This window comes from Anticarsia gemmatalis, chromosome 18 (genome assembly GCF_050436995.1).
Source record: "Anticarsia gemmatalis isolate Benzon Research Colony breed Stoneville strain chromosome 18, ilAntGemm2 primary, whole genome shotgun sequence".
NCBI classification, from domain to species: domain Eukaryota; kingdom Metazoa; phylum Arthropoda; class Insecta; order Lepidoptera; family Erebidae; genus Anticarsia; species Anticarsia gemmatalis.
This window is the reverse complement of record NC_134762.1, coordinates 11,091,498-11,117,489: the sequence shown is the minus strand read 5'-3', so window position 1 is coordinate 11,117,489 and position 25,992 is coordinate 11,091,498. Positions and strand designations below refer to the sequence as shown.

The window sequence follows — 25,992 nt, the reverse complement described above, 5'->3', positions numbered from 1 at the left end:
ACAATATTGCAATCTTTAGTCAATAAACAATTTTTTATAGCACAAATACCTACATACTTCTAAAGCAAGACGTGCGATGGGCATAAAAGCTCTTACGAATCCAAAACCTCTTTTTTACCAAAATTGATACACAAGTTTTTGTTTATCAATTAATTAACATAACCACAAATTTTCAAGTAGACATCAAAAACTACTACAGCTTGTTTTCTCACTGTTCTACTCAAGTATCATTATAAAGGGTGCTCTATTGTGAATCATTTCAACGATTAGTGTACGTATAGTGTTCGAGAGTGTTCGAGGGTGTGTCGAGAGCTCTCAGCGCTCTATGACACTCGTTATGAAGGGTATGAAAGCATTCGATGACGAGTAAAGTGGGATATAAATGCAAGAGATTTTTGTTAAAAAATATGTGTTGTTTTTTTTTTTCGTTTTTATTTACAAACATTGAAACGTTCTTAATTGTTATGATTTTGAAGTTGCTTAAGCTAATTTTAGTTTTCTACGTAATCCCTAAGCGATAGGTACTTAAAATTTTATTTGTTGCATCTATACTAATATTATAAAGCTGAAGAGTTTGTTTGTTTGTTTGATTGTTTTTTTGTTTGTTTGTTTGTTTGTTTGAACGCGCTAATCTCGGGAACTACGGGTCCGATTTGAAAAATTCTTTCAGTGTTAGATAGCCCATTTATCGAGGAAGGCTATAGGTTATATATCATCACGCTACGATCAATAGGAGCAGAGTAACAGTGAAAAATGTTACAAAAACGGGGAAAATTTTGATTATCTTAAGTGGCGCAAGCGAAGTTGCGTGGGTCAGCTAGTATCTGATAAAGGTGTTGCCAATAAGTCAGGTATTTTATGAGATTTATTTTTATAATCTACAATTATTCACTTAACGATCTACGACCTAATTATCGTCCTAAAATTGTACTTATTTCAACAACATCAAAAACAATCCACCAAATCTATTATCCACCCTACAAAAATCAAATTAGCAACAACAAAACAGAAATCAGTTCACAACATTACCGCCAGATGGCGTTTCTCACAATACAAAGACACCCCGCGGGTACCCTGCGGCTACCCCATCACTATACCTCGGGCACCCCATGACTGTTGCATAGAATGAGCGCGGCAATCCATCTCGTATGCCAATTAGTACACAATGCTGTGTTTTGTATGTTTGTATGAGAGTATGACACGTGTATGTGTGGTGAAACAATGCTTGCGCTTTTGTTTGTAGATTTGAATGGGTGAGTATTGAGTGGTGTTCAGTTTGATGAGACGGACTGTGATTTCGGATACTTAATAATTTTTGTAAAGCTTAGTTAAGTTTAACATTGATTATAGGATATACGCTATATGCAAATGGCTTAACAGTATGTAGCAAAAAACTTTATAACATTTGCTATCTTGAATCATTCAGTCCCCAAATACTTAGTATTTTAACTTTTTCCTTTTCTTTCTGAAAGAAAATGAAAGGCATAGCTATATCCTTTGCAATCAATAAATCAAACTAGCCAGAACATAACACATAAAATTCGTACTCTAATTTACGAACTGAAATCCTAATTATTTTAATGCATAAACTGAAGATAAAATACCATCGAATAATGTCTCATTTCCCATATAAATCATTCTTAGAAAAAAATATATATGTCTACATACGTAAAGAAAACGTATAGCCAGTACAGAAGTCAAAGCAACAAGATAATTTAAAGTGACCATTAGAGGAACACATTAAAACAATATAAGTAAGTATGTAACACTCGTACAGACTTGATTTACACAATTATTGTACATAATAAATTAGTCTTAACGAACTTTTATTGCCAAGACATTTCTACACTTTTACGACTCAACGTTATTTGGTTATAAGAGGCTATTTTTAACACAACGCCATCTATCGGACGTGTTTATGACTAAGTGTTTAGTACATGCGTTTATGTCGTATTTTGAATGTGACATTGCTTTTAAATTGTTCGTGAATAAGTTTTAAATTTATTTTTATGTTTTATGAAGAAATTTGCGTTCTTGGGATATAATAAAGTGGTTGAGCTTTTAATTGAAGATGTACTCAGGTTTTAGTGGCCAGATTAAATCTTTGTGTATGAACTTTAGTCCTTGTGTTTTGGATAACTCCTTTGCAGTCAGGTTCGATCTTTTTTTCTACTAAACAGGGTAAGTTAAGTATATTATGCAGTATTTTATTACTCTCTATGACCGTGAACGTGACGACTTGTAATTCAGGTAAGTCCTCCATACATACATAGTCTAACAAAAGTCATCTTTTTAGCCACGGGGCGCGGCATATGTAATCTGCAGTACACAGGTGAAATTTGAAAAAAGAACCTCGGTTTTCAAATTAAAAAGCATTTCCTACCTCCTTATTTTAAGAAAAATACTTGTTATAGAGCAATAAATAATCTTTAAACGCTTTTTAAAAACTACCTACATTTATTTTTTTGATCGATTTTATACCTTCAAATACTCATTACAATTCAATTATAGTTTTGTTCTAAGACCGACTGTCTTCAGTGTATTATATAAGTATGTATTTAGAAGTACATAAGTCTGTTTATCAGTTACTTGGGTACCATAGTACAAGCTCTGCTTAATTTGAAATCAAATAACCGTGTGTGAGTTGTCCAATGATATTGGTTTTTTATTTATCTATTAACCCTTGTATTTTCTATTTATTCCAGGTGTTGAAATACTGCGAGCACCTCCATGGCAAGTGGTATTTCAGCGAGATCCGCGCCATCTTCTCACGACGCTACCTGCTTCAGAATGTGGCCATCGAGATGTTCCTGGCCAGCCGGAGTGAGTGTCATATCATTATCATAACATGTCATGATTGTATTATGTTGTTAACGCTGAAGGATAATTTTGACTGCCACCGTGGCGCAATGGTTTAGGTCTCCACGCCGCTACCATTGCGTCAGGAGTTTGTCGGTTCGATTCCCACATAGAAGTATTTGTATGATCCTCAAATACTTGTTTCGCATGTGGTTGTACTCCTTGTCCGTTATTTCTATATTTGTACGACACAAGAGCAATTCTTAATGCAGGAGTTGTCTTTTTTAAAGTGAAATTCTGTTAGCGACGGAGTAAGTGTCATATCATTATCATATAATCACGCTATAGTTGTATTATTCTGTTAATGCTAGAGTGAGTGTTAACAGAATTATACGTTTATTACTAGAGCACTATGTCATACGCTTCTAAATATATCTGATTTTCACTTTTAAACTCGGGTAGAGTGGGCCCAAATCGTTTAATATAAATACCCTGAATCTGCAACTGAATAATTCAGTAGTAAATTATTGATTTATTATTTCAAAATCTTTTCTCTTATCATTGTTATATTGCTTATCACTATAGCTACGGTGCAGCGGTGGTCTGTTTAGCTTTCCTTGTCAGTTACTTTTAACTACAATTCTAAGTTATTAAAGTTCTGAGTCCTGGGTTTAAAGCAGACATTCAAATCTCTTGTAGACCGCAATAAAAAAAAGAATACAATTAGTTATTTATGAATCTTTCATCTTCATTCATCATGGTCATATAAACTGCAAGAAAATTTATTCATAGTTTCTTTATAAGAAATAATTGATAGTTCTTACCCACGATGATAAACAGTCTGTTACGTTTCAGCGTCGATATTCTTCGCATTCCCGGATCAAGCCACGGTGAAGAAGGTCATCAAGGCCTTGCCCAGAGTGGGCGTGGGCATCAAGTACGGCATCCCACAGTCCAGGTAAGTCCACACTATTTAGTTGTACTTTTATTTACGGGTACAAAAAATACGAACGGCGGAAATCTTTCATAGTTAATTTTTGCTTAAGCATTAGATTTTTTTATGAAAGCAGCAAACGAGTTTACGTACTATTAACTTATTTTTGTTAAAATAAAAGGAACGAAACATTTTGTAAAGGTTGTAAAACGAGCTAAAAAAAGTAAGAACATAATGGTGGTGCTGCCATCTATGTAACCTACGGCGTACTAAAAGGCTTCGACGCGCAGTCGTTTTCTTTTTGTACTTGTCAGCAACTGTATTGATGTTATCTATCGATTTGTATAGATGGCGCTGCGAGTATAATTTTTTAAATACTGTATGATTTTTTAAAATTGCTAACGAAATTTATAGCCGTAGGATATGGACGTTTATCGAAAAAGGTTATCATTTTGAGTAGAAAAAACCTTAAGAAATGTTTGGGGTAGACGTGTTAACCACATTGTCTTTGATTATTACAAAGTTTTATTAAAATATAATTCAAGAGAATATGGACAATTCTCAGCACTGTTGTATGTTTGATCTGTATTATGAATTGATTTTTTGATTAACAAGCGGTAAAGAAAACAGTTCTTGAAAAGAATCTTTTAAATACGAAGTCACAATTTCTAATTTTATTGTAGAGTAGATAAGACGGCTGAGAGTATCATAGTTTATGTATTGTACATAATATATTCACAGTAGTTTACATTATTATAATAACAGAACTTTCCTCTCTACGTAAATATTTATCTTTGAATAATTTCAGTCGACCTCATTTCCGTCACCTTTGATGATCTCTGAGCCATTATAAGTAATTAAATTATAAATAAAACAATGTTTATAAACAACACACGTTTATTCACTCCCATCACAGTTTTATTATTATCTCTCTTATATAAGTCTATTAATATTGCATCCATATTTCATTCACCCTGTATTAATAACTCATACATTATTACACACCCTATATCTTTCACAAATAAATAATTTGTATTTTTCAACAAATATGTATCTAAAAATATTTTCTTCTAAGTATAAAATAGTTACTTACATTCAGTACATCCAATTCGTTATTTGTACTTACAACTAGGCAAACTTTTAACCTACAGTCACATTTATTAAAAAACTAATGGAATGTAACATTATCAAAACACTTTAAAAACATCCTAATTAATACTGATCACAAAACTTGAATATATTAAAAATAGTTAACTATACAAATTCATTGGTAACTAAGTTTTAAACTACAAGTACTAGGCTAGCATGAGATGTGAGGAGGTTACTCGCAGTGGTTCGACGTCTTTTTTTCTTCTTGCGCCCACTGAGCTTTCTTCTCTAGGTTGACTGACGCTCCTGCACTATGCCGCCTTTGTACTGGTTTACCTTCCAAACCAGGTTTTTCTTTGACATACCCAGCTTCTGGGTCTTTCTTCTCTTCATCAAATTGCCTCATGATTTCAGTTAACGTCTTGCCTTTAGTTTCTGGTAGGAAGAAATAGCAATACGCTGCTCCGAGTAAGGCACAACCTCCGAAAAGGTATAGAGTACCATTACTAGTTAGTAAGTTTTCTAACTGTGGATATGTTTTGATATTGAAGAAGATGAGGACATAGGCACAGCATGAGGTAGCACCTGACATGACTCCTCTGATGTCTTGAGGGTAAAGTTCTCCTGACATGATCCATGGCAGCTGTAGGAAGCCCACCATACTGAAAGACACGTGTAATAATACACATGCTAGTTTTACTAATGGTGGTCCGTTCACACTGTCGCATACGGCGGCTCCTAACATAGCGACTCCGAGTAAAAGACCTGAAGTAGCCGCTAATGTTTTTCTTCTAAAACTGTTGATGAGACAAGCTCCAACTGCCCCCATGAAAACTCTAACTCCTCCAACGATGATAGATGCTGTGAACTCATTGACACTTGTCCCGACTGACTTGAAGAAGTCCACTGCGTAGTACAAAATAACGTAAATACCAGACATTTCTTGGAAGATGAAAAAGATGATCAGTAAAGCAAAAGGTTTGACGACGCTTCGCCGTTTGAATAAATTTAGTTTTTGTCTGAAAGTCATGGTTTCTCCAGCTTTCCTGTCTTTGGTGAATTCCATTAGTTCTTGTTGAGCTGTGTTGTTGTTTTGCCTCAGCCAAAACATTGCGTTATAGGCTTCTTTCATTTGTCCTTTGGAAGCTAGCCAGAGAGGTGACTCTGGGACGAAGTACATTAAGAATGGAGTGAGGAGGGAAACTCCAGCGCAAATAGCTGCTACTTTCCTCCAATGGACGAAGGCTCCTAAAGAGTAGACGATGAAGATTCCAGTAGAGACGAGACCAGGTCCTAAGGCACTTAAAACTCCACGCTTTTCAGGTGTCGTGATCTCAGCAACATAGATATAGGAGACTGTTGACATACCTGGAATAAATAATAGAAATTAATTAGCAATTTCAAACGTAGCTTGCTGCATTCGTTTCACAAATTACAAGGAAATTCGCGCTATTAGTAATTACTGAATAGTAATTAACAAACATTTTATTAGATTTCCAACATCAGACAATAATTTATTTCTCTTTCACAAAAGAAATAATAATTTATTTCTCTTGTGAAAGAGAAATAAATTATTATTCTATTCTAGCACCTTTTTATTGTTTTAGCAATCGACTATACTATCTCAAGTCGTTTACTTTATCATTATCTACCGTTCATTTATATTATTTAGTTTTATAATATGGTAAAAGAACTCACCGATAGTAAATCCAGTAATAAACCTTCCGATGCACAAGAACACGTAAGTCTCGGAGAAGGCTATGACCAGCCAGCCCACCAGGTTCGGTAGCACTATAGACTGCAGCAGCAGTCGCCTGCCCACCGCGTCCACCATCATACCGCCCAGGAGAGCTCCGATAGGGTTCGATATTACTCCCAAACTTGCTGTAATAGAAGAAAATATCATCTTTAGTATGTTGATTGTCGCTTATACAATTCTAGCTTTTGCCCGCCACTTCGACCCCGTATAAAGTATCTTATGTGTTAATCTCAGTTATAAGCTATTATTGTAGTAAATTTCATTAAAATCCGTCCAGCAGTTTTCGTAAATAATGAAATGTATGTATTAGACATACATCCATCCTTACAAATTTTTCACAATAATATTAGAAGCATGTGGTAAAGCACAATATCTTATTGAGTGAATAATCTGTTAAGGATTTGTGAACCTAGTCCATTGTTTTTTATCGAGTTAGGAAAGTAGTTCCTCTGATTGCGTGACAAACCTAGAACTATTAACGTCATATTTAATAGTGACCCTCTGTGCGTTGGCACAAATCAAGCAATAATAATGAAAAATGTTACTCATTTCAGTACTTAATTTAAAATATTTTGCTCTAATGCAAATTAAACGAAATTTTAGCAACGTTAGTTAGTACAGCTGTTACTAATACAAATCCAAAAATAGCAGTTGGTAAACTAATATTTGTCAGCTAATTATGTTGAAAAATAATTTACATCGAATTAATGTTTTGATACAAACTCTCAGAAAAGCGATTATTGACGGTAATGTTAATTATAAACACACATACTTTTTGTATGAACGTTTGAAGAAGTACCACATTTTTCGTGCAAATATTGGAAATGGAAATAGACAGTTTATTTTCTGAGAAAATTAGAGTTCACGTGATTTTGTTGTTTGTTTACTACGTGTGGTTAAATATAAATGTTGACATCAAGCTACTGTTGAATTTATTATTTACAAAGTGAATCATTTTCGTCCTTTTTACTTAGACAGTACATAATACATGATATAGGTGGCATGGTACATAATACTGAACGACATTTTTGTGTCCAAGCATATTTTACAAATAAAAATCAAATAATAGATCATTGATCTGTGACGATATGGCACTTATAGACAAAATTATGAAAACATCGTGGAACGCACTATAAACTACGTCAAATCTAATACTTAGGTAATATGGTAAGAACATTTTCTTAACGCACTCTCGCAACCAAAATCTGCTTACAAGAAAACTACCTCATCCCATAAAACCCTCTACTTCACGACTATCCCAAACACCTTCCACATTCTCATAACTTCTGCTACCCTAGTACCTACACAGTAAACGTGTCCCGCTATACACCCGCAAGCTTAGTCCCTTACCCTCCTGTCGTCGTCTTATCTCCTGGTACATGATGTTTGAACTGTAATATCTGCACACACACATTGTGTGTTTGCTTGTTGATTTGTCACTTATCGAAGTGATTGTGGAATAATTATCGCTTTGTATGTCCCCTTGTTTGTATAGTCAATCTGCTTAGTAACACTTGCCAGTAAATTGAGCATTAAGTATGCTGATTTAGTTTTGTCGTACGCGTATAAAAGTCATTATATAGGAAATCATATAAGTTTTTAAAACCAATGTAGGTTTTTGTTTTTGTTAGGGAATTGACATTATATTGACTACACGTTGTTAAACATTTAACTTTCGTTAAGAATGACTGTTTAACTGAGAGACTGTAGAGTGTCATACATTTTACGATAGTTTGCTTGAAGGTTCCCTACTTAAAATCGCTTAAATCCATTTAAAAACATCCATACATTCATGTAATGTTCGTTTCCCGTCTCTCACTTTTCTTTTCTAAAGTGATATTGTAAAATCAATAATAATCTCAAATCTCAAAAGCTTTTCATTGTGACGTCACTTCTGTACACGATATATTTAGCTCTCCATTGAGGTTGAAACGCGGTGGTAGAGGCCCGACGACGCCGTTCTCAAAATAAAACGTAAACAATACCTATTGCCAAATACATTCACGATTACTTTCAGTTTCTTTAAGGCGTTTTCATGTGTTTATCGTATGAATATATTTCTGAATCCTATTTTATTTGGATTTAATGCTAGCTTAGATCCGCGTTATCGCCCGCCGAAAAGTAACTTATAATCTTCTAGGGGATACGATCTTAATCGTGTCACAGTTTAATGCCCACTAGCTGACCCACGCAACTTCGCTTGCGTCACTTAAGAGAATGAGTCAAAATTTACCCCGTTTTTTTAACATTTTTCGTTGCTACTCCGCTCCTAATGATTCTAGCGTAATGTTATATAGCCTATAGCCTTCCTCGATAACTGAGCTATCGAACACTGAAAGAATTTTTCAAATCGGACCAGTAGTTCCTGAGATTAGCGCGTTCAAACAAACAAACAAACAAACAAACAAACTCTTCAGCTTTATAATATTAGTATAGATTTGGTACGAAAGAAGGGCGAAATACGCTTTCATTAGTTTGTGATTTTTTAAATAACGTGGTTATGAATCATTTCCAAATTGTCTAGAAGCCCTACAAGGTAATCTAGTATAATTTTCTATTTTATAGCAAGTTTGATCTAGTATTATGATTTAATTCGAATAGCTAATTATTTTTTGTTATAAAAACAGAAATTCGTGTTTTGTATTTAAAGTCTGCCAGGTGTGCTCCAAGGCGATGTTACTAGGACTACATAGACACACCGCAGGTCAATTGATTCTACGAATCTTGTACATGAATAATGTATTAGGTTTAGTTTTTACGACGCATAAATCCTTGGGGCTGCTATTATTATCTATTTGACAAAGCTTAAATGCTTTGACAGAGAATTATTCATAGTATTGAAACATACATTATGAAAATGTTGAGGTCCAGCATCTTTATGTTGGTTTAGTTGAATTTTGTGAGCAGTACCGCGATTCTGTACAACTATCGAGTATCGAGTAACGAGTAGCTATCGAAAAATTTTGTATGAAAAATTGATCAGCGCCCCTAGCGGATTTTCGCGACAACTATGTTCTTCAATGGCGCTATTTTCCACCAAACATTAAAATAAAATAAAATAAAATAAATATTTTTTTTGCTGGAGCGCACTATGGGGCAATTCGAAATTCGAATTTCGAAATAAAATATTCTTTCCATTTTTAATTTTAATAAATTATTTTAATAATCTTTATTGGATATTTTAAGAAAGACGAGGCCAACGAGGCTGAAAAGATATTGTCTCCTTTGCCTGCTTTAACGTAGAAAAAAAAAGACGCTGATTCTTTTTTTGTGTTGATAATGTTTCGTTGAACAACAATAATTATGATATTTTTATGATATTGATTTATTTTCACTAGTACCGTTTAAAGTAGACTATAATTATTATTTATGAGAATAATACCTTTCATGATTATTTTTAATCCACTATACGAGTATAATATATTTAAAATTAGTTTATACACAATTATTACCAATAAAATTTTATTTAAAGAACAAATTTTCAGAACGAAATTTTTTCTCACTTTAAATGTCAAGTTTTCGATACTCGATAGGTCGCGATTCTCTGCCGGATTGCTGCCGGTTTTCTAACGAGTAGGTCGATAGCAATGTATGGTATTCGATAGCGTGACGTTAGTATCGAATTTACAGAATCGAGGTACAGCTTAAAAACAAAATTAACTATCATTGCTGCTTATGTATTGAAGACTGCATTTTTTGATTGACTAAGTAATAATAATTAAGTAAGTCTCGTTTAAGAAGTATAAAGTTATTAAACTTACCAATCCATGAAGCTTCCTCGTATGATATCGCTGGATATTCAAACGTGTACTGGGGCAGCAGAACTGCTGAGAAGCCTTGACAGAACCCTACCGATATGTTGATGGACTGCGCGGCCAGTGCCGCCAGTACCTGTAATTTATGAACTCCTGGTTAATACAAGTATTCGAGATAAAAAATAGTCTTTAAACAAAGAGGTTTGATGATTATAAAAACGCTAGATTATCCATTTAGAATTGTACTATCAACAATATCACATTATTTGAAAATAAAATTAAAATTACCAAAAAATACTAATAGATTTTAAAGAGGCTCTAGTTACGATCACGTTATCAAACTCATGAACAATTTAGTTCTAAGCAATTTGCAACGAAAAAAGTTGATTTACATACATTTAGACCTACAACCGTGGATAACAATTGAATAGTTTTTACAGTAATCAACGCTGAAATTATAGTAGTCGTTAACGCATGTTTGAATCGTTCAGAAAACAATATTACTGTAATTACTTTAAAGCGTATCATTATGATAACGCTACCTAACTGCTTGGAAGTGTCACGCATCTCTGCTGCTTTATGATGACCTGGTCAATCAGCCTATAAAAATCGCATATAAAATTTTATGAATACTTATTAGACGACCTAGGTCATAAAATGTTATATTTCTTATTCATTGTTACTTTCAAGTCGAGTATCGAAAGTTTGACAAATGAAATGTACTGCCAAAATAGTTCCTACGACGCCTGTTAGAGGCGCTGATCAGATTTTCATACAATTTTTTCTCGTTAGCTAGTCGGTTGTTGGTAGTTTATAGTGGCAGAGAATCGAGCTACTGATATAATACTTTAATATAGTCAATTTAAAAAGTATCTGATTTGCGATTGCTATTTTTTTTTCGGATTCGATTCCTGTGCTGGGCTAACAGGATAATATGAAACAACCACCCATCATTTATCTATTTATTTAGTTTTTGTACACAATTGTATTTATAAATATGGTCTACGTGATTGAATATTACGTTTATGAATATACGTTTTTGAATCATACTAAAGTACAAATCATTATATTGAGCGAATTGCCGTGAAACGACAGTTTTATTCTCACATAGTTATGGCAAAAAACGGTGCTTAGTGAAAATTTCGGACATTAACCCTTATGTGACAATCATTCTATATAATTGTGTTGCTATTTTTAGTACACTATAAGGAAAAATATGTATTTTTTGACATAACTTATTACTTATAAATAATTATGTATGTAGGTGGGTATTCGTTATTCATTCTTTATTAGTTAAATAATATTTCAGACAGTCATTTTAGCAAATATTTAGTCGTTATAATAATCTTTTTTATTTCTTCCTGCTCAGTGGTCCGTCTAAATGTCAAAATGTAAACTAAACGTAGTTTTAGAAATAATACATGTAGATGTACGCAATTAATACAAAATTGATTGTGTCTGTGAATGTTTGACAGGACTCGTGGTGTGCATTTTTAAATAAATTGCTACTTTACTACCGCATTCGAGTTAAAATGGCATTAAATAAATAAATATATATTACATTACAGAAGACTTAATTGATATTTTTTTAATATATTATATTTTTTTAAGTTTTGTTCGTAATATCCTGCCTGTAACATTTAGTATATAACTATTAACTATATTCATTATATTTTTGGTTCTGCATCCAAGTTCTTCAGAATGTAACTATAGGTATATGGTTATTTAGCAAACCCCGTAGACAGCTATTAACCACGCAATCTTGTAAAGTAGCATCTACACTTTACCTACTAGTCGGTAAATATAAATTAACAATGGTGACATTATGGTGACTGGTTCTAAAACATATATTTATCTAGAAACGTGAATGTAGAGAAAATTACATAGGAGTATGTTTGCACGTGGCTGCAGGCGATGAGATGAGCCATCGTCGTCATAATCACTCCACTTATCACTAATTAATTGATGAGTATCTGTCTTGACAGTCGGTATGATCATTCAATTTGTTCAGCCAGTTATTTTTGCAGCTGTTGTTTATGGTATGACGTCGATTGCAATTATGGTAGTCATGAAACAGGTAAACTTTGATGAAATTATTTTTTTTATCCTTATTATTATAAAGTGTGAAATGTCACTGCATATTTATTGACACATTCCTAATTTTTTTGTGTTTAACCGATTTTAAAACAATAAATGAAAAGTGTTGACCATTTATCTGTATTTTTTTGTATTAATTTTCAACATAGAACTGTGGCATAAATGTCTATTATTTTCACATTACAGTCATCTCAATCAGCCTAATCATTCGTTTATCTAACTTCTAGAATAACTTAGACTAGTACTAAAAAATAGAACCATAAAATAATTTTACGTAATTCGTCTGACGTAAGACAAACGCCAATCAAATGATTACTTTTAAATGTACACAAATTATTTCATAATGGGTCAAAATTATTGTAGGTTTTTGTTGTTAAAGTTTGTAGGTACATGTATGAGTAGACTAGCGACGGTTTTTCAATATAAATGGTTCACAAATGACAGGCAACCAGCGGAACGGCACGCGAATGAGTTGTTTGATTGTGACATTACTGACTATTATGCGATGGTAACGTGTGGACCCACCCTAATTGTTTTGTGCCGTGATTTGCACATGGTAAATAAATTATCTTACTATGGAAATCGTAAACTAAATATATACCTGTGGTCATTTTAAGACCGATATTAAATTCCCAGATTCGTTTTCCTAGTTACATTTTAGTAATGTACATTATTTTTAAGATTTTATTTTGTTTCAAAGAAGTATAGGTGTCAGGCATTTTCATGAATAGATTTAAACTAGCGTTGAAATTGCTTTATCTAATTTTTGTTTAATTATACAAGTTTTTCCCGTTTAATCAAAATATATTATTGCTCATTAATTGTACAACCTTATTCTAAATAAAGTTTTTATTGTATGTAAAGCAATAAAACATTATTTTATATGCCAAGGAGACGATGTGTAGGAACTATTAACTAGAAACAAAACTTAGTCGTAACATTGTTAGTGGAAGATCTAGACTGTGACTAGAATAACTCTATTCTTAGGTTCTTTCACCATTTTAAACGGTATTTGTAATGACTGAAGCCGTAAAAAATAGATCTTCTATGATTGAAACTGTCCGTAGAATAGGAAAGTAACTGAAATGAACATAAGTTATTTTTCGATAGATATAGGGCACATATATATAGAAGATAGATTACAATCTACCTATGATTCTTTGACTATCTGTCGCATTTAAAGATAGAGATTCTAAATAAACACAAATATTGGATATAATTTTGGAAACGTACGTTATTAAAGAGAAATTGTACATCATAAAAATTGGCCAATAAATTTAATTACCTTAGTTAGAAATTAAATTCTTTAAGAAGAAGTTTAGTTTTTGAGCAATGGCAGAGTCTGTGTACGAAAACATAAGTTAGATCATAAAACGTAATCTTAACGCAATAGGCTTCATAAATCATTTCAGTATCAAATCCCGCCTGTTCAAATGTAAGTGACATCAGCACAATTCACACACGTGTTCGCAAACATGCCTAGACTAAACACCTAGACTATTGTTGTATACAACTGAAAGATATATCGTAGCGTTCTGATAACAGTTTATGACAAATATGGATATAATACGTGACTTTGTATAGGTGTTTTCAACTAATTAAAAGTGTTAGACTACATTGAGTGCACTGAACTGCTTATTGTTTAAGTAAATAACATTTTGATGTTATTAGTCTAGGAATAGAAAATTGCTATATTAAACTGAATAAGCGCTTTTATATTCAAAGGCACCGTACGTTGTTAGATTATTATAATTATTTTTTCTTTCAGTTAATTTATTGCTAAAATAATTGCTCCAGTTACGATATTTTCAATCTCCATCTAGGCATTTATATTAAAAGCCATAGGCAAATCTTTTCTTTCCTTTTCTTTCCTTTCCTACCACCACGAATTTGGTTATTAGTAGTAATGGTGAAACTATTTAAAATTGGAAACAAGTAGTGAAATTCACTTAAAGTCTATTAACGAGACTGACAACAAATTATATGATTTTTTCATAAGTTTCTCGAGGTTCACAAATATTTTTTTTATTATTATTATTTGTAATATTCCTTTGTCTAGTAAATAAATACTCACACTGAGTGATATTCCGATGGAATCGAACGTGTCCTGTCTATCCAACGAGTCCGCGTGTCCGCACAACATCCCCACAGACAAGCCACATGCACCGACTGCACTCATATACCACATACACTACTTTATACGTGTATACTACATATTATACATTACGAGATAAACGAGCAATGGAAACGACATTGATTGGATATATTCTTTTAACTATTTTAGATGGATTTAGGATGTCAATTGGTAGTTTCGCTTTGCGAAATGCCAATTAATTGATTGAGGTTACTTCAAATCGCAATTATTGGTACTTCAAATCAATTGAGATGATACCACTTTAATCCTCTAAAGCCGAAAATAAAAAAGAAGTTTTAATGTTTACAATAAACATTGTTAATGATTTACATCAAATTGGATAGATTGGTACGACTTTATGGTTTTATTTGCTAAAGTATCTAGAAACTGAAAACACAAAAAGAAGAAAAAAGTAATAATTGATTTGTCATTTGGCTTTGTGAACAAACACGGTTAGTGTTAGTTTACCCGCAAATTATATCAAGAAAACAAGCTATAGCCGTGGATGCTTTGAACTGTCACTATTTTTTTTTGTCGCCCTGTTATTTAACTAATTTGTAAGTACGCTCGCCCTTATATATCGAGAGCAGCTGATCTAGTTAACTCTACGTCTGGAATCACATAGTATTCTCGAGAACAGTGAATGTAAGGCCACGTATGTTTTTCACATACTCTTGTTATCTATGACATTTTCAATACATACATACAAAAAGTCGTCAGTTACAGACATTGAACGTGAACACTCTGGAAATCAATTTATTCGTCTCGTGAGACTGCGATTTAATTATGTAATTGATTGATCAAGTTTATTTACATACTAGTCCTTATTCGCGAATTCGATCACTTGTTATACATGGAAAAAAATGCAAAATCCGTTATACAGGAAAATGTTAATAAAACTTGCTCTGCTATTATGTAATAATGCAAATTATTCTGATTAACAATTGTGTGAAGAATACGTAGTTTACATAATAGGTGAATTCTCAAGAAAATTGCTGCATAATCTTTATATCTAAAATTCTTAAGAAAATAAACAATCTCAGCTCCGCACTGTTCCGCGTTGAAAGTACCAGGCTAACATAATATCGGAAGGATGTAGACAAACAACGTAGCCGTGAGTCGGTATAGCAAACCCGCATGAAGACAACCTTGACCGTGCCGCTCGCGTCGCCTTCACTCCGAGCCCCAGTTTGTACTTCTTAGAAGTCTATGCTCGCCTGGTACATGTGAACTATATTGTGTGAGCTTTCGAGCTTTTGCTAATGTGTTACTTTGACACTAAGCTTTTATTAATTTCGATCTACACTGATGGTAAAGTTTGTAGTACCGCGAAAAGAAAACATAGTTTTTATTTAAAAGATATTTAAATTATGCAAACGTGCATTATAGCATGAGAAACGACTATAAAGTTAACTAAACGAAGTAAAAATTCTACAAAAAGCCGTTATCTACTTCACCTTATGGGAACGAGTCGTGAGACATGTACTGAAATTAAACACTGTTTAATACATTGTTATTTTCTCATAGTTAAAAGTATCATGTGGCAGTGAACTCAGGTACCTATTATAAAGTCCCACGTCTCTTGGCATGTCCTCAACTACGGTCAGCGACTCCCGAAACGAGTGCAAATAAGTATTTAATCAATCAGTTTTTTGCTGATCAATGCAAATGTATTGGAACATTTCGGACTTAAGTCTAGAGGTCTAAAAAACTAGTTGTAGAGCTTTAAATAGATTTTGTTACAGCTTTTTGTGAAGTAAGTTGCTATGACTGATATTTCTTTAACGATGCTACAGGCTGCTGTGCTGTTGATGTCGACGCAAAACCAATTTTACAAAAAAACAGTCAGTTTTCGTCTCTATAGATACAGTTCGATGATAGTATGTTGATAAATTTCCGCCCTCAAAATTTAATTAACGTTTCTTGGATTAAACAAACGAACCGTTTCATATAAATCGTGAAATTCGTAGTCGAAAATCTTTCATGACGTGTTTCATTGCGTCAACACGAAATCGTTATTTATAGTCTTCATCGTTTTCTCACTGAAAAACGTGTAGCAAACACGTGCTGCGATTATTATTATTGTAAGTACCAAAATATCATTTCTTTTCGTGTAAATCTTTTCATGAAGTTTGATTACAATTTGAAAACAGTCGTTTATTTAAGTAAATTGAGATTGTAATGACAGTTTACTATCTTGACTTACCGATTGATACGAAGTTACCTACTACGTTTTGAGTTTTGTTTGTTTTGCTAGGATCTATAACTCTATATACTGCCTAAAATAATTTTTATATATTTATCAAGAACGTTCTACTCTTGGAAAAAGTCCTAATACTTATATGTCTATCTGTGATTGATAAACATCAAAGATAATTCTTCTTTGAATAAAACGAGTCCCACTTAAAAAGCTAAATTGGAACTCGAGTTTCTAGCCCTCCCAATAGTATTTAGCTAATTTAAAATACAGTTATTAACGAAGCAATCCTTCCGACAGCATTCTCATCAGATAATATCTGTCGACATTGAGCGTCAACTAGAACAAAACTGTGTAACAGATGACCCTATAAACCACATAGAATCGCTTCTAACTGTACCTAAACACCTGTCTCTGTGCTATTGAACATGCTACGGGTTACATTACACGAGATAATTACAAGGCTTTGTCGGTTTTATCTTATTATTTAGTTATTGAAATGTTTCCTATCTATCTCGGTAGAGGCACAGATTAATATTGTTAAATGAAAATATTGACAATTAAAAAGAGCAAGCCGTGAGTTTCTTGCCGTTTCTTCTCACATACAAGAGCTTAAAAAATACTATGACGATTTTGAATACTTGAAAAGAGTAAAGTTGATGAAATCAAACTTTCTTGACTTTGATTTTGAGATACCATCGCTTAAAATAATTTAAATAGTTCACCAAAATTGATGTGATTTTTTGTCATATTTTGAGACTGAAACGTGTCATCGACAATATATCGGAAGGCAACTATGAACGTTTTTAATTACGAGTCGATTTATTATCTTAATTTCCATGAAATAATAACGAGATTAAGAAAATAATATTATTAAAATAATTGTAAATGCGCGTGTCTTATAGAGCATATCTGATTACCTGTGCATAATGCATTAGTCAAAAATCAATAAAAATAATATACTTGATAAATATGAAGAATAATTCTCGTTTACTTTGTTTTAACTTAATATATTCACAAAATTATTATGAATATATTAAATTGTTTTTTAAATAATTTACAATCTTATATTTTTGACTATTATTTCTTCTCAAAACAACTGTTTTAATACATGCAAATCGATATCACTGATCATTCAGGACTAGTTCAAAGTTATAATAATAATAACTTTATTCTATAATTGGTCATAAAATACAACAAGATATGATAAGATACATAATAAAGTAGATATGGAACGAAATATAAAAGCATTAAGTTCTTCCCAACTTTATCAAGTAACCCCCGGTTTCTGAGTACATTTAGCGGTAGTTTATCTATTCAATAGCGATTTTTTCTTGTCTGAGTTTTAACGCTATTGACTAGATAAACTGCCGCTTAATGTACCCTCGAAGCCGGGGGGTTAGACGCTTTAAATAAGCACAAAAAAATTGACATGGCAAATTTCATCCTCATGTCAAAAGATAATATATTCGTTCAATTATGTGACGCATATATTAAATTACGTTATATCAGCAGTAATTATCAGCTATGAACAAGTAATAGAGTCATAAATATTAATGGCATATGTAAACAGTGCGCTTATCTATTGCCGTGGTGTCAATCAGATCGGGTGCAGCATTTGCATAAATATTGTTATAAGTAGTTAGCGAGAATTAGTTTTCTTTTTGTGTTAAGTTATTTTTTACTTTGTGATATTGATGTAAATACTTTTAGGCTATTTTTTTATTCGGCCTGGTTAAGTGTCTCACTTCTGGGCCTTCTCTCCCTTACCTTTCAGATCACCCACCCTAACAGTAGTAGTATCTTATACAAGTTAAGTATCGACCATCTTTTTCTTTAAATCACTGTATTGTATCCCGGACGAGCCCAAACATTTTTAACTGCAAGTTTGGCGCAGTGGTTTAAGTGGTCACCTCGCCGCAACAACCGTAGCGCCGCGTGTGGTGGGTTCGAATCCCACCCGGGACAAATCTTTGTGTGATGAGCACGAGTATATGTTCTGAGCCTGGATGTCAATTTGTCTATATAAGTATGTATTTAAAAATATATAAGTATGTTTATCAGTTATTTGGTTACCTTAGTACAAGCTCTGCTTAGTTTGGAATCAAATGACCGTGTGTGAGTTGTCCAATGATATTTATATTTATTTTTTATTTTTTTTTCCTTAAAATCTTTTATACAAACTAATGGTTATAATTTGCCATGCTCATTTCACACACTATTCAATCATACAAGCAGACGTTTATGAAATACTTATAGCAATAATTGCGCTTTGTGAACAGCGTTAATATTATGATTTCTTAAATCACTGTTTGTTTATGCGTGTGCGTACGAAGCAATTTGTCAATGTACATTAATTTATCGCTTGCAAAAATATCAGGAAGTTTATTTAAACCACAATAAAAGATTACATCACGCTGTAAAGTCGGAAACATACGTATTTTCATATAAAAGGCACGACAGACATGTCATACATTTCTCGTTTCACTTGTACAAAGAACTGCGCTTGCGCAAAATATCTCTCCACTTGAACCTTCCGCTTCCGCGCCGTCAATTATATGATACAAATTATATCACCTTGATAAGCTTTCGTATTATTGCACTCGGTCAAGCAATGAATCACAGGACGACAAATTGTTTGATAAGTAATCCAGTTGTACCAGTCCATGGATGAGAATTTCAAAGTTTCTTGCTTATTCCTCTCATAATGCTGAAACTCTACACTACTCTCGGAATTGTCGGCTAATTGATTAGACTGTGTGTGCCTCAATTATTAAACGATTTAGGTTTATTTATTTTGGTTTTTGTACAGTTTCTTCTTAGAACATAACGCTTAAATTTGTTTCAAATGTTGTTCAATTCAGGACGCTTAGCCGTCTCATACATGAAGGTTTTCAATCGTTTTGACGCTATATTAAATAAGTATAGTCAGAAAAAACCCACACATATTACGAGTACATAGTAATTATATTGATATCTAAGCGACAATTAGGAAGTACTACTAGATAGTTTTTCCGTTAATCCACTCGTGACAGGAAGCAAATAGCGTAATAACAGGTTAAGCAATTATTTCTGTTTTATATGTTTTTAAATAATTGCGACGTGTTAATTGTGTATAAATACTTGTTACATTTTATAATTACTATGGAGATAAATATATTACAAGTAGAAATTATAACTATAATTTGCTATAAACAAATGAATAGTCACTATCAAAATCTAAAAAATATTACGTATTTGAGATGATTTTAATCACAGTTAACTTAACTATTAATTTACATGTTTCTAAAATTTAATTGCGTAAGTGCATAAACCACGCGAAATGGACCTATTGCTAAACAAGGGTCACATGTATTACAAGGTATTATTTAATTTAAAAATGTCCTTCAAATAGTTCGTCACTGTGAATACACATAGTACAACTACAGTTACAATAGTTTCAAAAAGCTTTATTCCATTATCTTTTGTGATATCAATAGAGTTACAGTGTCGGTCGTTCACAAACCACGTCCGTGAACTTGACTCGCCAGCTCGGCCGACTGTGGCCGGCTCAATGCCGAATGTGTTGTTATGTAACGGCTCTTAGCCGGCAATTATAACGCCCGAAATAGGCGCTTGATGCCGTGAGAAACGTTACTTATTGAAGGGTTATGTTTAGGTATTATTTTAGTGGCGTATACGTTTCCGTGTGCGATGAATTTAATGTTACGTGTTTTAATTTCTTTGGATTCAGTCAGATAATACTAGACCTAAACGCTTTTGACCAATGACTGCTATCGTAAAGACAGGCAGCTTCTCTTTCATAGTAGACACGCTCCAATATTGTCGCTAGTTTTTATGCCCTGATTTGAATTTGGCTTAAAGTGATCGAACAGGTATTTAGCATACATTTTTTGCATTCAGATTACCCATAAAATTAGGTTTTTTTATACCTCAAACGGTATAAGTAACCCGTTCTATTAAGCCTAAAAACCTATTAAAAGACAATCTGCCCAATTTTTTTTATCATCACAGGTGTTGGTATTATTACTATTTGAAAAGCTTGACAGGTTTGAGTAACCTTTTAGCGAAACTACAAGGACGAAATTTAGATGCCCGATGATGAATGGTCGCAAAAAATGTCACTATCAACAAAAAATCGCCTGTAATTCGTAACTCTATACTTAATGTTTCTACTCTCTATAATGTTAAATCAAATGTATGTTCTAGAATATGTACATTTTTTGTTACATATTTGAAAATGGGATTTGCTATCACAAAAACTGTAAGCAATAATTATCTATAATTACATACGATTATTTCATTATGATGATGAGTTCAAAACTACCTCTTAAATGAAATTAATACGATAGCGAGAAAGATCTGGAGATTTCCTTAAAAACTGTATTTTTTCAAGGACCACACATTGAAACTACGACTGCCTCATTGCTATAAGATTATAAGTAAGTATGAGAATACTGTCTATCCATACTAATATTATAAATGCGAAAGTAACTCTGTCTGTCTGTCTGTCTGTCTGTCTGTCTGTCTGTCTGTCTGTCTGTCTGTCTGCTACTCAATCACGTCCAAACTACTGAACCAATTTGCATGAAATTTGGTATGGAGATATTTTGATACCCGAGAAAGGACATAGGCTACTTTTTACCCCGGGAAAATGACGCATTTCCCGGGAAAATTCAGAAAATTCAACGAAGTCGTGAAAAATCAATATTATAATGACATTGAATTAACAAAATTCCGTTGCCATGGCAACTGTTTTAATGGCGGATATTCCTTAGCGCGACTTCGTTATACTAAGAGATATAAATAATTTTGAGAATATTTTTCTTAAAAAAAAAGCATATTTTATATCATTACGCTACGACCAATAGGAGCAGAGTACTTAGCAGTAAAAAGCGTTACAAAAACATGGAAAATTTTGACCCATTCTCTCTTATGTGACGCAAGCGAAGTTGCGCGGGTCAGCTAGTAAAATAATAAATAGATTAGACATCGTTAATCGCAATGCTGTCAATATTTTGAGATTTTTGATTAGCGGTCAATCTAGTTTCAAAGTTGTTAAAGCTGGTCATATAACGATGGCTAGCGACTGTTAACTAATTAGTAAAAACCAGGACCAATGCCCTTTATAGCGGGGTATATGGCTATATTATAGACAACTGTCAAACTGTTTATGTCATCCGAAGACTTCAAGTCAAAAATACTACGAATATTTCCTTTTATACTCACAATACTGTAACAAAAAACCTACAAAGTATCCTCAATTATAATTCTAAACAAGTTTGCTCTACATTTGACATCGTTATTAATTTGATAGCTTTATTCTAAGCGCGAGTTCAATGCGGTGTGCAGGAAGCGATTATCACAAGCTTTATGTACCAACTGATAATTACAACTAGTTTTGTTCCTAACTTTGTTTAGAGATCGAACTTGTAAACCACTTTTTTGTCTGTTACTTCAGCACTACTTGATTTATTGTTCTTGTATTTGATAGTTGTCTATTGAAAAGATCTTAAATACATTAAAATTTATGTCTTTTGCAAAAGTCTGTCTCTTTATACGCTATTAGAATCCTATAATTGGTGATTGCGAATACGGAGCTCAGAATGAAAAAGAGGTTGGAATTTAAGTAAACTATGTTGACCTAGTACGGGTTGATGTTATATCTCTTCAAGAATTGTTAATGAAAATCTCTGATACACAAGGTTTCCTCACAATGTTTCCTTTACCGTTATTCTCTAATTTCAGTTAGTTTCTTTTTATTCCAGTTAATGGCTTTGAAACTATTCGCCAAGATTAAACAAGAATTCGTTTTATTTACGAAAAACGTTTCGCAGTGGTTTTTAACTGAATAATTTGTGCCTTCAATAGCCCATTCATTGAATCGCAAACGTGACTGTTATATTTATTTCTTGTAATGTTTCTCTTGTATACGGAAGTCTAATGCTATTCAAGTAATGTCTAGTAAATCTTAGCGTAAAGACACTCGTTGTTTAGTGCCCGCTACGTCACGGACGAGTGATCTAATTTTTAAAACTACTATGAATTTCTGTCTTCCTGGTACCTGTGTGCAATATTTATCTAAGATTTTTGTGATAATCTTAGATTAATGTTGTTTCTGGTTCATAAAAATGCAGTGCAATGTGTGGTCAAAATTGCCTAATATCTATAATTTTATTTGTCAACATTTTAATAACCATAGCCATAAACATCTTCGCAATTACATGTTCCTAGCAGACTTTTATTTTTACTAAAGTTTTACCTGCTACTGGATGTAGAAAGAATAAAGTTCATTGCTATTTATTAATAGAACAATACAATACTAGATTGCATAGAAAAGTGAAATCGTAGCGGCGACATACACGGTGGGCGGTAGAATTATCATTTAATGGCCATTTTCGATTGTTCTTGCAAAATATCGGTTGTGAAATCCACCGATCTCAAATAAATTCGTTTCACCTTGCCCTTGACACGGGCCGAAATTAAACTAGAACAAGTTATTTGAAAGGATAACAAGATGGCTCGCCATACTTTCATACAAAGGACCGTGGAACTGAGGCCAGGATAGCGTCGTATGTAAACAATGCGTTAATATTTGTATGGAAAATAAAACGTTTTAATGCAAGATCATCTATACTGCAGCGGATATTTTTAACGTATTTTATTAGATCGACTACGCTTTCTCCCGCGTCAAAATCTGTTTCAAGCCCCATGAAAGTTAGTTTCCATTGAGCGAGTATATTCCCAAACACAGGGAAGGCTCTAGGATTTTTTGAATAACTCGGTAACACTGATTCGCCAAGCCCAGGACCACTTGATCGGCAATTATATTACCTTCATAATGGCCCATAAATAATAAATCAATTAATACCTGCCGATCTGGACATGCAATATTAAATGCCAGTTACATCACTTCTGGATAGGCTATCCGATAGATAAATTTAAACTAAGACCTATCAAAATTACACATGTTAAGTTAACCGATGAACATTTATATGGTGAGTGTTTATGTTACGGGTTATTTAAAATCACGCTACAATTACAATTTTATAGAAAAACAAACGTCCAATATAGTCTTAGATCGTTCTTGCAGATGTAAGATTCATTTAGAACGATGTTGATGACGGAAACCGATGTTTATATCAAATTGCCGTGGCCGACAAGCGGACCATGTAAACACATGTACGTTCATGTGACAACTCTGTGATAGATGTAATTGCACACATTTGTTTTATATATTGTTGCCTAGATACAAAGACAATGCCTGAAATTGCCACTTTATACACGAGAAACTAGTTGGCAACTATATTTTCTTAATTGTGCTTATAAGTTGCATGAAAAACGAAATTTAGGTAACAGTCAAATGTGATTCGTATTGTAATTTGATGCGCTGGTTTTAAAGACTAAGCAAAAGTTTTTGAAAAACATATCAACATATTTCTTTGCGTCCCCATTTTTTCCCATAAGTCGTGTTTATTATAAGTTTTCAGGGTCCTAGAACGGATGCGTTTTAAACCTAAACCTGTTCCATCCCTTTATAAGTTACATACAAGAGAAATAGCCTTATATTTCTTTGCTTCTTCACTCCGGCAATTGACACTTAATATCTATTGACTAGCGTACAAGTATATAATAATACGTCTTATAGGGTTCGAGTTAAAGGGTATACGTTACCATATAAAGGTCGCCATATCGGCACACCTTCCAGAAGCCCTTGATGGTCGCGAGCATGTTGCGTGCTCGCCGCTCGCCCCAGCACGCTGCGCCTGCGCCGGCCGCCGCGCGCGCACCACGAGCGCCTCTAAAACAAACACATTACATTCATATTATGATTATAAATATTTTTGCTTCGGGAAAGTCAACAAATGTATCAAAAATATACACGAAACGTTTGTCATTACAGTCGATTTCTAATTTTAACATTTTATTTGATATTTAGGATCGGGTTATTATTTTTTGCAGTGTTATGAGTTATTGGAAGAAAATCAAACTTAAATATTAAGTAGTGTAGGAAGTATGCATATCACTAATTCATTTATAATGTAACCTCTTTTTTAAAAGGTATAACAAAACGAGCACTAAAACAGCAATTCATGAAAATACACACAATTTTCCTGTATTGGTTCTAGTAATTGATATTTTTGTGTTTATTCACTGAACACAGACTAAAATGCATTAATATGCAACAGACATTCACGAACAGACTTGCATACTAAACGAAAATAATGAAGGAAAACAACTAGTTTCTTTGTTATAAACTAAACTGAGACGTTTTATTTAACTCTAGAGTTTAAACAAATGACAACTGGCAATATTTGCTAATACAAAGAAAAAATACATTTAAAACAGCTCTATTTTGATACGATAAGAATGACAAATGCTTACCCCATCTGATAAAGATATAAATAAACTATAAACACTTAAGAAACTGGATATTTTTTACGTATTTAAGATGTTTTTAAAGGCAATTAGATTCAAAGCGTTGAGGACCGACGCGACCACTTGAATGGAAAAGAAATTGTCACATTATTGTTGATAAGATAAAATGGAAAATCTCTTATACTGACATCTGTGTTACGTATCTATACTAATATAATAAAGCTGAAGAGTTTGTTTGTTTGTTTGATTGTTTGTTTGTTTGTTTGTTTGAACGCGCTAATCTCAGGAACTACTGTTCCGATTTGAAAAATTCTTTCAGTGTTAGATAGTCCATTTATCGAGGAAGGCTATAGGCTATATAACATCACGCTACGGTCATTAGGAGCGGAGTAGCAACGAAAAATGTTACAAAAACGGGGAAAATTTTTACTCATTCTCTCTTATGTGACGCAAGCGAAGTTGCGCGGGTCAGCTAGTTATATCATAAAAATGTACTTCTGTCTACATCGGAATGTATAATAAAAATAAGAATGATACGCATAAACACTAGAATGCTTTGCCTTCTCCTTTGGGTATAACAGGCGCGATATTCTTTATCAATATATAAGAACTAAATGTTAAATATTTAGTATAGTTTCGATAGTATTTCATTTCGTACCTAATATAAATAGTTTACTTTGCCAGACTTATACTGCTTCAGTGATTAATAATTATAATCAGTATGTTTTGAGCGTATGATTTATTAATAGAATAGATCAGACGAAGTATTTTTCTTCAACCAGACATCTCCACTTATATATGTATGGAGAAATGTCTGACGTCATATTCGTAATCAATCATGCAGTGATT

At 33.1% G+C, this 25,992-nt stretch overlaps 2 protein-coding genes across 14 annotated transcripts in view; one reads left to right on the top strand and one right to left on the bottom strand.

Moving 5' to 3' along the window:
• Window positions 1-25,992, top strand: part of rg (A kinase anchor protein rugose) — a 399,649-nt gene that overhangs the window by 322,518 nt on the left and 51,139 nt on the right. For 7 of the 10 annotated variants that reach the window (XM_076125868.1, XM_076125875.1, XM_076125870.1 and 4 more), the window contains 2 exons: window positions 2,706-2,823; window positions 3,640-3,757. In XM_076125868.1, coding sequence (XP_075981983.1) covers window positions 2,706-2,823; window positions 3,640-3,757 — 236 coding nt within the window. The remainder of the gene's footprint in view (window positions 1-2,705; window positions 2,824-3,639; window positions 3,758-25,992) is intronic. The other 3 variants (XM_076125867.1, XM_076125877.1, XM_076125876.1) reach the window with 1 other exon arrangement.
• The window catches only part of LOC142980471 (trehalose transporter 1-like protein), a 57,562-nt gene continuing 36,182 nt past the window's right edge, over window positions 4,613-25,992 (bottom strand). For 2 of the 4 annotated variants that reach the window (XM_076125878.1, XM_076125881.1), the window contains exons 2-5: window positions 24,439-24,565; window positions 10,343-10,472; window positions 6,521-6,706; window positions 4,613-6,190 (exon numbers count right to left, since the gene is read on the bottom strand). In XM_076125878.1, the coding sequence (XP_075981993.1) occupies window positions 5,055-6,190; window positions 6,521-6,706; window positions 10,343-10,472; window positions 24,439-24,565 (1,579 nt within the window). In that variant the 3' untranslated portion in view covers window positions 4,613-5,054. Of the gene's footprint in view, window positions 6,191-6,520; window positions 6,707-10,342; window positions 10,473-14,507; window positions 14,628-24,438; window positions 24,566-25,149; window positions 25,273-25,992 lie in introns of those variants that run through there. The other 2 variants (XM_076125879.1, XM_076125880.1) reach the window with 2 other exon arrangements.